The 13993-nt window shown below is 58.2% G+C and overlaps 1 protein-coding gene across 2 annotated transcripts in view; it reads right to left on the bottom strand.

Annotated features, from left to right (window-relative positions):
- Positions 1-84: 84 nt before the first annotated feature.
- Positions 85-13993, bottom strand: part of STXBP1 (syntaxin binding protein 1) — a 35749-nt gene continuing 21840 nt past the window's right edge. Inside the window, exons 6-20 of one of the 2 annotated variants that reach the window (XM_026113814.2) lie at positions 13437-13540; positions 12158-12306; positions 11481-11565; positions 10999-11129; positions 9661-9768; positions 9234-9294; positions 8354-8419; positions 7983-8063; positions 7711-7849; positions 6872-6981; positions 6507-6608; positions 4826-4911; positions 4230-4384; positions 2413-2536; positions 85-1989 (exon numbers count right to left, since the gene is read on the bottom strand). In XM_026113814.2, the coding sequence (XP_025969599.1) occupies positions 2427-2536; positions 4230-4384; positions 4826-4911; positions 6507-6608; positions 6872-6981; positions 7711-7849; positions 7983-8063; positions 8354-8419; positions 9234-9294; positions 9661-9768; positions 10999-11129; positions 11481-11565; positions 12158-12306; positions 13437-13540 (1487 nt within the window). In that variant the 3' untranslated portion in view covers positions 85-1989; positions 2413-2426. The remainder of the gene's footprint in view (positions 1990-2412; positions 2537-4229; positions 4385-4825; positions 4912-6506; positions 6609-6871; positions 6982-7710; positions 7850-7982; positions 8064-8353; positions 8420-9233; positions 9295-9660; positions 9769-10998; positions 11130-11480; positions 11566-12157; positions 12307-13436; positions 13541-13993) is intronic. The other variant, XM_026113815.2, reaches the window with a different exon arrangement.

Genomic DNA, 13993 nt, shown 5'->3' with positions numbered 1-13993 from the left:
TGGGTGCGCAGCCGCTGTTGGCCCCCTCGGCGCCCTCCTCCTGCCTCCCCGCGGCCCCAAGCAAGGCGCAGCGCACGGCCTCCGTTGCACTATGTATGGAGATCGCATTTATTTAGTCACTCGAGTGCTTTAGTACAGAAGAACAGATATACAGAGATGATACATGTTTGTGCTTCAACACTTTCAAACATTTAGATTCCAGTAATTTCAAGGTAAACAAGTTCCAAGACAGACTAGATTTTTTTTTTTAATTTTCCTTTTTGATAAATTATTTTTTATATAAATAACTGTAACAGAAAAAAAAAATGTCCAACATACAAGATCCTGAAGCATTTGCATTGCTAAACTGAGAAAGAACTCAAAAAGGGGGGAGAAGACCAAGGAGGAACCAACAAATATCAGTGCAATGATACAGCCTTTGCCCTAAAAATATATATTTAACTTTATGGGCAAGGAGCAGAGGGGGAGGGGGAGGAAAGTCTAACCACCAAGGAGGCAAGAAAGAGATATGGGGGGAGGAAACGGGGTCACTGCCTTCAGACCCGAAGGGAGCAAAAGAGAACAACGCGAATGACCCCCAAGTATTGCAGTGCATCTAGAGGCGGGGAAAGGAGGGGGGAATCCTCGAATGTAAAAAAACCAGAACGAAACGAAAGGTTTGGTTAAATCACTATACACCAAGCTTGTAAGAACTTCACGAGACACAGTAATTAATATACACACAGTCCGCTGTGAGGGGGGGCCCAGGCTGGGGGACAGGGAGGGCGGGGGGGGCGTTCGGCCACTTCCACGGTCAGAAACGTTTCACCACGGGACGACGAGAGCGCGGGGCCGGCGGGGCTGCGGGAGGGTGTTGCAAGCGGAGAGAGCTCCCCGCACCCCGCGCCATGAAAAAGAACCCTATCCTGCTCATATATATATATGTGTGTGTGGGTATATATATATATATGTGTGTGTATATACATATATATATATATATATTTCTTTGAAGGGATGCAGCAAACTGAAGAAGGGTGGGAAGGGCTGGGGCTGCGGGCAGCCGGCCGGGCAGGGAGCAGCCGCCGGCGCGAGGACCGGGGCCCTTCTCCAGCTTTCGGCTGTCCTGGTCCCCCTTCGCCCAGGACCTCGCGCGGGGGCCGGCGGCACCCGGCCAAGCGGTGCCACAGCGCAGGAAACGCCGCCAGCAGCACGCCGATGCATGCAAAGCGAGAGGCTGCCGCCGTCCAGATGTTCACCAACATCTGGCTGGGGGAGGCCCGGGAGCCGGGACCAGCGGGGAGGGCAGCAAGCCTTGATCAAACGGACTCGGAACACAGCAGGGCGCCCCGGCCCCAGCGCCCGGCCCCCCGCCGCAGCCCCGCGAGCGAGGGAGGGCAGGAGCAGAGACCCCGGCGGTGGCGGCGGCGGCAACGAGCAGGTCCCCAGCGGTGCCTCCCTGCCCGCGGCCGGGTCCGGTGCGAGATCCCGGAGCCAGCATCAGGCGAGGTGCCTCCATCCGTCCGTGCGACAAACCCCAACGAGGAACAAAATTTGGACAGTTTTTTGTTTGTTTTTTTCTTTCCTTTTTTTTTTTTGTCAGCGCCGGTCCCTTGCGATGGGCTCCTTGGAAAGGAGATCTCGCTTTCGGATCGCTATATATAAATAGATAGTTATATATTTTTTTTTTCCTCTTTTAAACACGATGCATCGGTATGATTAACATTATTTTCTTCTGTGTTGTCCCCTCCCTTTGGTTAAAATGAGAGCTGGGGAAGGCGGCGGGGGGGACGGGGGGTTCCAACACAAGAACGAGAGAGAAAGCGGGGCCGGGGCTGGGGACGCGGCGTCCCGGTGCAGCAGCGTCGCGGCTCCCGGGACGGCCCCGGGCAGGGACGGGGGACATCGGTGGCGCTCGCGGCGGCTCCTTTTAACTGCTGCTTTCCTCCTCTGTTTTATTGAGTTTCTTCAGCGTGTCCAGCAGCTTCTGTGGGGTGAGGATGTGCGTGGACCCTGCGGGAGGCAGAGGGGGGGGGGTGACGGACGGGCGTCAGCGCCAAGCGGCCGCCCTGCGCCCTGCGGCCTCCCCCGGCGGCGAGGGCACCGCGAAATGCTTGCCGGGGTGGGGGGAACCCCAAAAGCGAGCCAGCTTCCCTGCCTCGTGCCGAGCTCGGCGGGCAGCGAGGGGCTGCCTGCATCGCCCCGGCCACCCGGCCGCTCCCCCCTCGCCGGCGTCACCCCCGGGAGGCAGCGCCGGGCGCGTTTGGGGCGGGGAGGCCGACCCGCAAGCGCTTTTCCCGTCCGAGAACCGAAAAGGAAAAAGCAAACTGAAAGGAGAGAGGCGAAAACCAATAATGAACGGGAGGAGGAAGAGGAGCCTCAAAGGAAACCCTTCGGGGAGGAAGAGTTTCTTTTGCTGGAGCAGGCTGCCTTTACTTGGTTGCTTTGGCTCACTCCATTGCTGGAGCCTGATCCTCAAATGAGACCCTAGTGGAGTCCCTGAAGTCGGGGTGCCTCAGGTCCGCGAGAAATTTGGTGGGAGTGAGAATGTGAGTAGCACCTGCGGGAGAACAGAGGCGGGCTGACTGCGGGGCGGCGGCGGCGCCCGCCGCGGCGCGATGGCGATGGAGGGCGAGCGGGGGCCACGCGGCATGCACCCCGCCGGCGGGGACCTCTCCCCCGCGGGAGGATGGTGAGAAGTGCCGGGAGGGGGGGATCCGGCGAGCGGACGAGGTAGCGGCCTCACCCTGCGCCGGCTGAGCTGCGGCAGCACCGCGTGGTGCCTCTCCAGCTGTGCACCTTGCACCTGGCCCTGTTTTGGGAACCCCCAGGGAGTTTGGGTGCCCAGAAGCCCCTGCTAGCTCCAGGCAGCGCGTCCACCTTGCCACACTGCCCATATGCTTCATGCCTGACCCCCCGGCCCTTCCTGCTAAGTATGGCCGGACCCTGCGCACACGATGCACACACCATGCACATCCGGCTGCACCCACCACGCGTGTCGGGCTGCTGCACGCGCAATGCAGGGCAGGCTGCGCACGCGATGCGCATCAGACTGCCGCACATGCAGTGCAGGGCAGACTGCACATGTGATATGCATCAGACTGATGTATATGCAATGCGTGGCAGGCTGCACAAGTGATGTGCATCTCACTGCTGCACACACAGTGCAGGGCAGGCTGCACACATGATGTGCATCGGACTGTTGTACATGCAATGCAGGGCAGGCCGCACACGTGATGCGCATCAGACTTGCACACGCAATGCGTGGCAGGCTGCACAAGTGATGTGCATCAGACTGCTGCATATGCAACATGTGGCAGGCTGCACATGTGATGTTCATCATACTGCCGCACATGCAATGCAGGGCAGGCTACACATGCAAGTGCATCAGACTGATGTATATGCAACGCGTGGCAGGCTGCACAAGTGATGTGCATCTGACTGCTGCACACGCAGTGCAGGGCAGGCTGCACACATGGTGTGCATCAGACTGCTGCATATGCAATGCATGGCAGGCTGCACATGTGATGCATGGCAGGCTGCTGCACACGCAATGCGTGTCAGGCTGCACACACAATGCACAACCAACCACAGCACACACAATGTGTGTCAGGCTGTGCACGCGATGCACAACCAACCAATGCACACGCAACGCGTGTCAAGCTACACACACGATGCACATCCAACCACTGCACAGGCAATGCGTGTCAGGCTACACACACGATGCACATCCGACCGCCGCACACGCGATGTGTGTCAGCCAGCCACTCCAACAGCGAACGCCCAGGCCTGCAGCAGCAGGTTGTGCTGGCCGGTGTGCTGGCTCGCACTCCTGCCTTCCTTCCTTCCTTTCTCTCTCCCTCTCTTAAATAACCTCCAGGAAAAGAGTGCGACCGGTGGGAGCGACCAGATCACTTTGGGATGCAAACTCCCTTCCCTCTCGCCCAGCTCCATCTGAACTGTGGGAAGCAAAACCAGCCGAGGAGAGGAAGGGGGGGACCTAGGAGGTGGTGGGGATGGGCAGAGGGGCACGTCCTGTCCCGGGGGGGACAGCGGGGCGCAGGGGTGACGCTGGGCAGCAGGAGAAGACCTTTCCGCGCGGGTCCTGCTCATGCAGTCATCCGGAGGCTGGATTTTGTCGGCCGGCCGCCGGCCGCGAGGAGCCGCGCCGGGAGCGGGGCGGCGGAGCGGAGCGTGGGATGAGGCGGCGAGCGCGGCGGCGGGTGCGCGGGGCCCCGGCGCCCCCCACTCACCTATTAGCACCTCCCACTTGCCGCTGGCTTGCGTCACCTCGTAGGCGCAGCGCATTTCGTTCATGCTCACGCCGCCCAGGATGAAGATGATGAGGCGGGGGCCGCTTCTGTACTCGCCGGGCGCCTTGTTCTTGTGCCAGTGACCGTAGCGGGCACTGGGGAGGGGAGAGAGCGACGGGGTGAGGAGGAATAGCCCAGCCGGCCTCTGCCCTCGCTGCGGCGAGCCGTAACGGCCGAGGGGGGCCGGCGGGGGGGCCGGGCCTGGGGAGGAGGGCGGGAGGTGTGCTGGATGCCCCCTCAAGAGCAAGGCAAGACTGAGCACTTCAATCCTCCCCGCTAACCTTGGGCGAGACACTTAATCTAGCCCTGCCTCAGTTTTCCCATCTGTGCAAGGGGCTCATATTTCCTGGCCTCGCCAGCCTGCAGAAGGACACGGCCCATCCGGGCAGGTAGGGGCTGGATGCTAAAGGTGATATTTATTCATGCCGGTGATCGGCCGGACGGCGGGAGCCTCGGCCAGAGGCTTATCAGCCCTGCGGATGCCGGAAGGGGGGAGGTCGGGCCACGGCGTTTCGGCGGGGAGAGCCGGGACCCACCTGACGGCAGTGGTGCTGAAGGAGGCGGAGGAGCGGGTGGAGATATAAGGGTAGTGCTTGGTGTCCAGCTTGTCGTCGATAGCGTCCTGCCGGGAGAAAAGCCCCGGGCGAGGGTTTAGCGAGGAGCCAGGTGCCGTGCACAGCCCCCGTCCCCAACCCAGCGGCATCCTGCTCCCTGTCCCACCTCCACAGCACAGCCCCACAGCATGGAGGACCCAGCTGGCTTTATTTACATACATTTGCATACATTTGCATGGGCCTACTTTTTGCAACAATTTGGTTAAATTCTTGTAATACTGTGCACTTGGGAGGAGGGAGGTGGTGCTGGTTTCCCTGTGGGGCAGAGGCAGAGCCAGGGATCTGCACCATGGGGCATGGCCTAAGGCTCCCCCTGAGCTTGGGGATGTCCGGCAAGGTAGGGCAAAGAGGGAGGGAGAAAGACTTCCCTTCCCCTGAGGAAGATTTCAGTAGCCTGAGCAGGATTTCAGTGGCCTGGGCAGAGTTGGAGGCTTTACATCTACAACATGTGGCCCAGGCTGAGCATTTGGTGAAGAGGTAAGGAAAGGGGTATTTCTTTCTTGGTGATAATAGTGGAGGATTAAGGCTGTCTGCAAGATGTTCCTGAGACCAGGTTGCCCTACGCGATCCCCTCTGATCTTGGCGATGCGGGTGCTAGTTTTTAGGGGTGCTCTGGAGTAGCAAAGGTGGTGGGAGAGCTTGGCCAGACTTCAGTAGGGGAAGGCAAGAGTCAAGCTGGTGTTATACATGCTCTGGAGAGCACTCCCAGGTCTGCAGTGAGCAGGCTGCCTAGACTGTAATGAAGGGAATTTCGGCTGAACTCGTAATCGGTGCCCTCAGGGTGGTGCTAAGCTGCAGAAATCCTCCCAAAATGTGGCTCTGGGGTTTGTCTGCCTGTCAGATCAGGTGGAAAATGCCCATGTCTGTGTCAGTGCCCGTGATCCACCTGGCTCTAGGCAAACCCTGTGAGGCTGCTCTGGTCCTCGAGGGGTGGCCAAGAGAAGAAGGGGGTGCGGAGGAAGGTGATGCTTGAAGATCATTTTTTGGCTCTGTCTGCTGCTACGTGAGTGCAGCACTCAGCTGAACGGCATATGCTGATATTGGCACTGAGGAGGTGCTTCTGTGAGTGGCAGGATTGTGCCTGTACCTGCAGCAACGGTGCTGCGTGTGTCTGCTTGCTCAGGGGTGTGAGTAACGCTGGGTGAGGATATAGCCCAGGTGTGCCTCGCTTTAACACACTATATGGCACAAGAAACACCTGGTTTATTTGGTTGTACTGTGGTGATGCTCAGGAGCTGCCAGCTCACCTGTGCGCTAGGTGCTGTACAAATACAAAGTGGGCATCCCAGCCTGGGACCCAGAGCGCAAGTGGAGGGTCAGGAGTAGTGCGAGGGGAAGGGCACACCAGGTAGGGTGGGACATGCTGCATCATAAATCACCCCAGCCTTGCTAAAACTGTAAAGAAAACTCCCTCCTTCCATGGACACTGTAGGGCCATGAAGGCCTGGAGAAGTTAGAGGGGAGGCTGTGGGACTCCTGTTGCAAGCAGCTTTTAGTGCCTGTTTTGGGAGTGATGCCATGAGTTGGAAGTACCCTGCTCTCTGCAGGTCTCTTCCTGGGCGTGCTGAGGTCCCTGCTCTGTTCCCCATCCTTATGGACTCACCTCCATGATGTCCTTAATAACAGGGGTCCATCGGGAGAGCTGGTAGGTCTGCTCGCTGATCCGCTCCTTCCGCTCCGGCTTGCTCCGGCGGCGCAGGGTGGACTGGGCACAAACAGCAAGAGACACTCTGAGCCCCAGTGGCTCCTGTGGGCCTTGCACCGGGACACGGTCCCTGTGCATCTGGGGCTGAACCCACGCCGTGGGGTCAGAGTGACCCCATAGGAAATGCTCTGGGGGGCCTTGGTGGCTTCCTGGTGAAGTAGTTCCCATGGTAAAAAGTCACACCTAGAGTCAGTGCTTACAGGGTCCTGGTGGCTCTCCCTAGACCCAAGGAGGACCGTGGGGAAAGGGAGTCGGACACTCACGTCTGTGATGATGGGCACCCCAAGGTGGGCCATGTTGGTGATGATCTCGCTGTCCTCTGCAGGGATCTGAGCATGCTGGATCAGTTTGTTCAGGTTTTCCTCAGTGATACCTGGAAATGCAAATAGGGAAGCGGCATCCTCCTATGAAATGCACCCAAGCAGGGACACAACACCTCCATCCACACCTTGGGACACCCGCCCTGCTGTCAGCCAGGGAGTGCTCAGTAGACACCAGGCAGCTTTCTGCTGCTCTGATCCTACCTTTCCCTGTGTTTTCCACCCCACAAGAGCCCTCCTGTCCTTTGGAGAAGAATACATCTATTAACCTTATACACAAATTCTCCATTTTCTCCTGCCCTTTGACTATGTGGGGAGCAATGTGAACTCAGCCAAGTCTGTTCCTGGTTCTGCCCTTGGGCTGCAGAGTGACTTTACACCAGTTGCTCCATCCCCGTAACCCGCCTGCATGGGGGGTGAGCCCTGCTGGGAAGCACTCGGAGACCTCAGAGTGGACAGGACATACTGATGGGGATGGAGAGCTCTGTGAGACGGCGGTCTGAGTCTGCTCTGGTCTCGTGTGCAGTTGCCTGTGCGTGTCTGAGTGTATAGGACACTCAAAGTTTTCAGTGTGGTTTGTTAGGGCATTTAAGGAGTGGGAAACCGCCTCAGAGACTCTGATGATGAACTGGGACTGTGCCTTTCCGTTTGGCTTATCTTGGTCAAACATCAAGCTCTGTGCTGAAGAGAGCTGCCTGCATTTCTCCTCACCCACTCTCCATCCCTTTCACCCTCTCCCCCCAGCCCTCCCTGTCCTGCCTGCTGAGCTCCCTCCTCCTCACCGTTCTTCAGGAAGATGTAGAGCAAGATGATGCGGATCTTGTCGTAGGTGCTGACGTTCCCATCCAGCAGGATGGGGACAATGGCCCTCATGGGGTCCTTGATCTTCTCTCCTTCAGCGTCAGTGCCCATGGCCAGGTCCTGCAGAGAATACACGCACTGATCACCGCTTTGCCCTGGGCTCAGTGCCGGCGCTGTGAGGTCAGGCAGGAGCAGCTATCCCAGTTTTCCCTGTTCGGAGGTGGGGGGTTGTGGAAGCCAGGGAAGCCAGTACCTGTTCAACTCTGCAGAGCTTATCCACTGTGCCTTGGTAGTGCTTCATGCAGTCTTCAGCCAGGTGCAGGTGAGTAGAGTACTGGGGAGACACAAGCAGTGCAGACACCCTGATGGCATTGGGAGCAGCCAAAGGTCCCCTTACCGCCACCCCCAGCTTGCAAACCCAGGCCTCAGCCCAGAACTGAGTGTGCCCCGTGTTGTGCGTGCCAGCCCATGTTGGCTGTGGGGGGATGCTGCCCCTTGCCAGCTCCTCCTCATGGCTGGAGACCTGCTGGAGTGGCCTGGAGAAAGCTGCCTCTGAACATCCCCTGTGCAGGTTGCTCAGGCACCATCTGCTCTCCATGGACCGGTTTTCTTATTTGTTTTTACCTTGCTGAGCTCCTTCTGGTACTGTGGCATCTTCTTCAGCATCTGGGACAGGTCTCTCATGGTGGTCTGCAAGGGGAGGAGACACAGTCACTTACCGGCCATGGACTTATGGCTGTGAGTGGGACAGTTAGCAGAGAGGGACAAAGGAGGTGACAGCTCTGCCAAGGACTCATGTCCAAATGAGATTCTCTGTCTCTTGAGGGTTTTGGTGATGTGTGCTGCGATAGTGCTGTGTTTCATCAGCTGGTGATGAGTCTGAGGAGCAGGGGGAAGATCTGTAACTGCAGAAACTAGAGAAAAGGGGAGGGAATCCCTGGAGAACACACCTCCCAGGACCCTCCTGGGGGCCTTGCCTGTGCACTTGCCTGAGGCTGAGATGATGTTTTCAGTTTCTGGCCATTCTTACATTTGGTTTTGATATGATCTCCTCACTGCCTAGAACTTGGTGTCTCCAGAAAGGGACTGGCCAGAAGCAGAAGCAGCACCATCGAGGCATGCACAGACCTCTGCTCTGCTGCAAAGCGATGCCCTTCAACTTGGTGCTCTCCCAAAGCAGCACACCTCAATCACCAGGCCACCACCATCCTGCTTGCTACAGTCTCTAAAGTCCCTTCCTTGTTTCCTCAGCCCCAGGCATAGGATAAAGTGAAGCAGCATTTGAACATGCTCAAATACTCCTGGTTGCTCCTCAGCTACGGAGTTGCCCCCACAGCTGGCTAGGGCCAGCAGGGAACTGCATGTGCTTGGCCCCTCATGGAGCTATGCATCAGGCATCCACGCAAGGCCCCAACTTGTCCTGGCATGTGGCTGAGTCCCTGGGGCTGCCTGTACCCTGCTGGGGGGGCCCTGAAGCCCAGCTCAATGCAAGCAGTCAGGTCACCTTGTCGCCCGTGTTCATCCTCTTGCTTGAAGAAAACTCCTTCAGGGATCGGGTCACCTCCCTGGGGAGAAGAGGAGGGCACAGCGGTCAGCATGGCACTCGGCTGCAGCGCTGCTGCCCCTTCTCACACTACGTGGTCCAGCTCCTCCTGGCCCAAGGCATCAGGGCACACCCCGGGCGTTTGCCCTTCCTGCGTCCTGCCTCCGCTCGCAGGATGTGCTCAGCCTTGCTGCACAGGCAGCGACGGGCCGCTCTCCTGGGCAGCGGGTGCACGCAGAGCCACGTGGAGAGCACACCGGCCGGGTTAGCAGCCGGGCTGGTGGCCTGGCTCGCCGTGAGTTGGGCGGCAGTGCTGAATTCCTCTCCCACCCTTAGCTCCTCAGTGTGGTGTTTGGACAGGCATCAAACTGCCCGCAGGGACACTTACTGGGACACCTCCGCGATGTGTTTGTGGCGTAAGGTGACCCAGAGGTCGTCATCCTCATCCAGGAGAACCTCCTTCACCCGGGCTTCTCCAATGCCACTTGTCTCGTACCTGGGGAGGAGAGCAGGAAGCGTCAGGGAGGGGAGTGGGGTTCGCGGGGCATGCGCTCCCCTTTCTGCTGGAGCAGTCCTCCAGAGGTGTCCCCTAACCCAGGCTAGAGCGGAAAGAGGAAGGATGGGGTTTTAGGGCCCTCGAGGCCTCTTTCCAGCAGCATCCAGAGGGGGAATTTTCCCAGTCCTGGGCTGGATGTGTTCCCTTCCCCAGTGGTCTCGGTCTCTGCATGGAGTTGTCTGCAGAGCTTGGGCAGCGTCTGTCCTTGTTAGTAGCCGTACAGCACAACGTGGTCCCCACTGGGACATTCCTCTGCCAAATGACCCCTGAGGTTGTGTTTCTTGTACCCTTTCTTTTCCCAGCTTCTCCTTCCCCACTGACCTCTAAAATTTGGATTCCCATCCCAAGAGACATGTCTCCCTCCCTAGGGATACAAGGTCCCCACAGAGAAAATTCCTACTAATCAGCATCATCTGAGATTAAAGTGTGCCGGGTGGGGTAGAACCAAGGTCTCGCCCAACCCTTCCCAGGCCCAGACTCTGGGGAAACCTCCTATTTCTGGCAGTCTCCTTTCTGATGAGAGAAGCATCATTCCTCTGCCAGCAGGTGCACTGGGAGAGGAGAGACGATGCTTCTCTAAGTACCTGCTCTTCTCTTGGGCTTTTGAAGATGAATAGTAGTATGCAATGAGTAAGAGGGGCAAGATTTTGTGGAACGGCCAGAGAGAGCGCAATTGCTACCTAGGACGAGAGCTGATGCACAGGCAGCTCCAGCAGTGTGGCTACGGGTGCCAACTTGCTAAGCCACGCTGTCCCCAAGGGCAGTGAAAGTGTGAGCATGCTGCCCACAGGCCAGGCTCCAGAGGAGGCACTGGGGGTTTGTTCCTAGCTCTGCCAGTGAGCTGGGACGAGTTATTTCAGCTTGGTTTTATGTCTTGCCTTCTTGTACCTGTTTAGACTATAATTGGGAAAGGGCAAAGGGTTAAAGGTTAGAAATGCTCCTTTTGCACTAAATCCTGCCTTCCTCTTGGCCAATATAATGTCTGCCAGACTGTGTGTGTCGTAGTGATTTCTCCTGTCTGATGACTTGTGTGGCAGAGCAAACCAGCTGAGCTGGAGGCTCAAACTTTGTGTCTCAGCTTCTAATTCCTGCTCAAGTGTTTGACTCCCCTGGGCTCCCTCAGCAATCGTTCACGCTCCTGGGGCTGGGGGGTGGCACCGCCACACTCACTTGTAGACGTCGTTCTCGATGGGCAGCAGGTCATAGCTCATTGCCTGGAAGGTCAGTTCATGCAGTACCGGGGAAACAGGGTCAAAGCCCCGATCCAAGATGAGGAGCTGGGAGCGAGCCTTGTCCGGACCCTGCAGACCCAGAGGGGAGAGGTGTCAGCAGGAGAGCTGGGGGCCCTCCAGCATCTGCAGTTGGTGGGGTGAAGCCAGGGCTATTTTCTAGCCCCCTGTCAGGGTTATATGCCTTGGGGGTATCTACAACTATCCTGCACCTGTGTGCCCACCACGGGGGACCTTGCTGACAGGTCAGTGCTTCTTGTCTAGCATTAATGGAGCTGCCAGACCATCAGAGACAGGGCAGGCTCTGCTTGCAGCCTGACTGCATGGAAGAGCTTGAACCAGACTTTAGGGATAAAATACCAGCCAAGCTTTGGAGCCCTGGTACCTTCCCCAGAAGGGCCTGCCAGTGCTGCCCCTACTCACCTCGCCCATAGTGGGGTCATCAGCCTTGTAGGCATCCAGCTTGTCCTGGATGAGCTGGGCCAGCATGGCGTTGTCTTTGTAATCTCTGGAGAAGACAGGAAGCGTATGTCAGGTCCCTGCCTCTGCCCTCGCCGCGGCCAAGGAGTCCTTGGGCAGACAACTAGCACTGGCAAAGGCTGTGAAAGGTGGGTGAGGGACTGGGAGGACCTGCTCGTTTGACCTGTGCGATGGCCTTGGCTCATGGGAGAAAGGGGACCTGAGCATGTCTTGTCACTTTCCAATTCTCCTTGGGGAATTTGGTGTCCCACTTTGCTTTGCTCTACAACAGGCAGGGACAGTACTAGATGTCCTTCTGCTAGCTTAAATCATGGGGTGGCCACATGGATTTCAGGTTCCCAAACACCCCATCTCTCCGCAGCATCATCTGAATCAAAAATTGTTTTAAAATCTGGCATGGGTGTTTCTGTCCATCCTATCATCTACCTTTCTCCAGTCTGGCACCACCTATCTCCAGTGCCCTAGCAAGCACCAGGGCTGCAGGCAGTGCTGGTGGGGAGGGTCTGCGAGAGGGAGGATTCATTGAAGTCCAGCAAGAGGGGAGCTAAAATAGCTCTAAGGGGAAGATGGAAATAAGGATACCTCCTTCGGGAGGTACCGTGGACCAGCGCTGCCCTTACCCTCTGTACCGCACTGCTGGGTACTCCTTCAGCGTGGCGCACAGCGTGGCGATCTGCTCTGCCAGGCGCTCCAGGATCGGGTTCTTCATCTGAGCCTTGTGTGGGCTGTAAAAGCTTTGGAAGGAATCGGCAGAATCCAGGGAGTAAACCTGGGAAGGCGGAGATAAAGCAGGAGGGAGGTTAAAGGAGAGACGTTGCTGGGGACGTCCAGAGGACCAAGAAAACTGGCTGAGGTTCAGCCAGAGCAGCCCCATCAGCCAGCCCGGTTCTGCTGCCAGGGAGCAGCATGCTGGGGGGAAAGCACCTTTGCCCGTGCCCTGGTGCCAGGGCCATCCAGCGGCTGTGGCTGGCGGGGGGGCAAGGATGTGGACACCCTGGAGTGTTTGGAAACCAGATTCAAACCCTGCAATGTCCCTGCAATGATCCATGTCCCTGCAATGGCCCTGGTCAAACCCTGGGTCCAGACAGCTGGTGAGTACAGTGATGCTCGAGAAAGGAGCCGCTCCGGGTGTCTGCTCTCTGCTTGGTGCCCTCTGCACGTGATAGTCCTGACTCCCTTCCTAGCTGCTGCTCCATGTCTCGGTCCCCTACACACATGCATGCTGCAAGGCACCCTGGGGCAAGCTCCAGGGTCAGGAGACCCTCTCAGCCCTTGCACGGAGCAGGCATTTGCACCCAGGCAGGGAACCGGGTGCTGTCTGCACTGAGGAGGAGCAGGGGCACGTTGCTCCCTGGCCATCCTACCAGTAAAGACCAGATGCCAGTTTTGCTGTGCATGGGGCTGCCAAGAGTTATCCTCCGCCTGCTTCTCCGGGGAGGCAGAGCACAGCAACACTTGCTGTGTAAGGGGTCAATGGCACCAAACAGTCAAGTGCCATCTGTTCCTCCCCAGTGCCTGTCCCCCGAGTCCCCACCTCCTCTGGCTGGCGAGGAAGGGCCTCTTGGGCAGCAGATGGCCCGAGGCCCGGCTCCCCAGTGCCCTTGGCTGAGCAGCCGCACCGGGCGGGGGGGGCAGAGCCAGCCAATGCAGGCTGCTAGCGCGAGGCCAAAGCACGGCGCTGCTAAATCCGCAGCAGCGGATCAGCCTCGAGAAATAATCGAAGGAGACAGGAAGGAGAGAGCAGAGCGGGAGGTAAAGCACCAGCCCTGGGGTCAGCGGTTTCGCAGCGAGTTTGCAGGCTCTTTGCAGCCCTGATGCGTCGGGGAGCGCCCAGAGGACCCCCTGGCTGTCCTGTTCCCTGGGCCACCCAGGGGGGACGGGTCACCGCTGGGGACTCACCTGCGACTCGGATGGGAGGAAGGCAATGTTGATCTCTGTCAGGGTTTTGATCACCTTTGCGGCGCGGGATTTCACCAGCTCGTTGAAGAGGGCATCGGGGCAGGCTGGAAGGAGAGGAGGAGAGCAGTGCTCAGGGCATGGGGCAGCTGTTGCAGTGAGGGTGACACTGCCAGCAGGGCCCAGGGGGCTTTGCCTCCATTTTGGTCCCAGAGCAAGGTGCCTGGGGGACGGTGGCCACAGGAGCACCTGTGCCATGGAGGATGGTGACCCCGCAGGGGTCCGTGGGATGATGCACTCTCCCTTTGGGGCTGCAGGCTCATGCAGTCCCTGGCACTTGGGCCACTCGTCTCTGCTTTCTGGTGTGAGTTTTAGTGATACAACCTCTCCTGTCTCTTGGTTTCCATGTGGATGTCTTTGGAGGGGCTGTCACTCCAGATTTGCACCCGGACACGGCAAGGGAGCTTGGATCCCCATTTGGCATGGGCAAATCTGGCTGTGTCCGTGAGCGTGTGGGCCAGGCATCACCGCTGTGTTGGAGCGGGGCAGCACCTCCGCAG

Source organism: Dromaius novaehollandiae, chromosome 20 (genome assembly GCF_036370855.1).
Source record: "Dromaius novaehollandiae isolate bDroNov1 chromosome 20, bDroNov1.hap1, whole genome shotgun sequence".
NCBI lineage: Eukaryota > Metazoa > Chordata > Aves > Casuariiformes > Dromaiidae > Dromaius > Dromaius novaehollandiae.
This window is presented reverse-complemented; position numbering and strand designations above follow the sequence as displayed.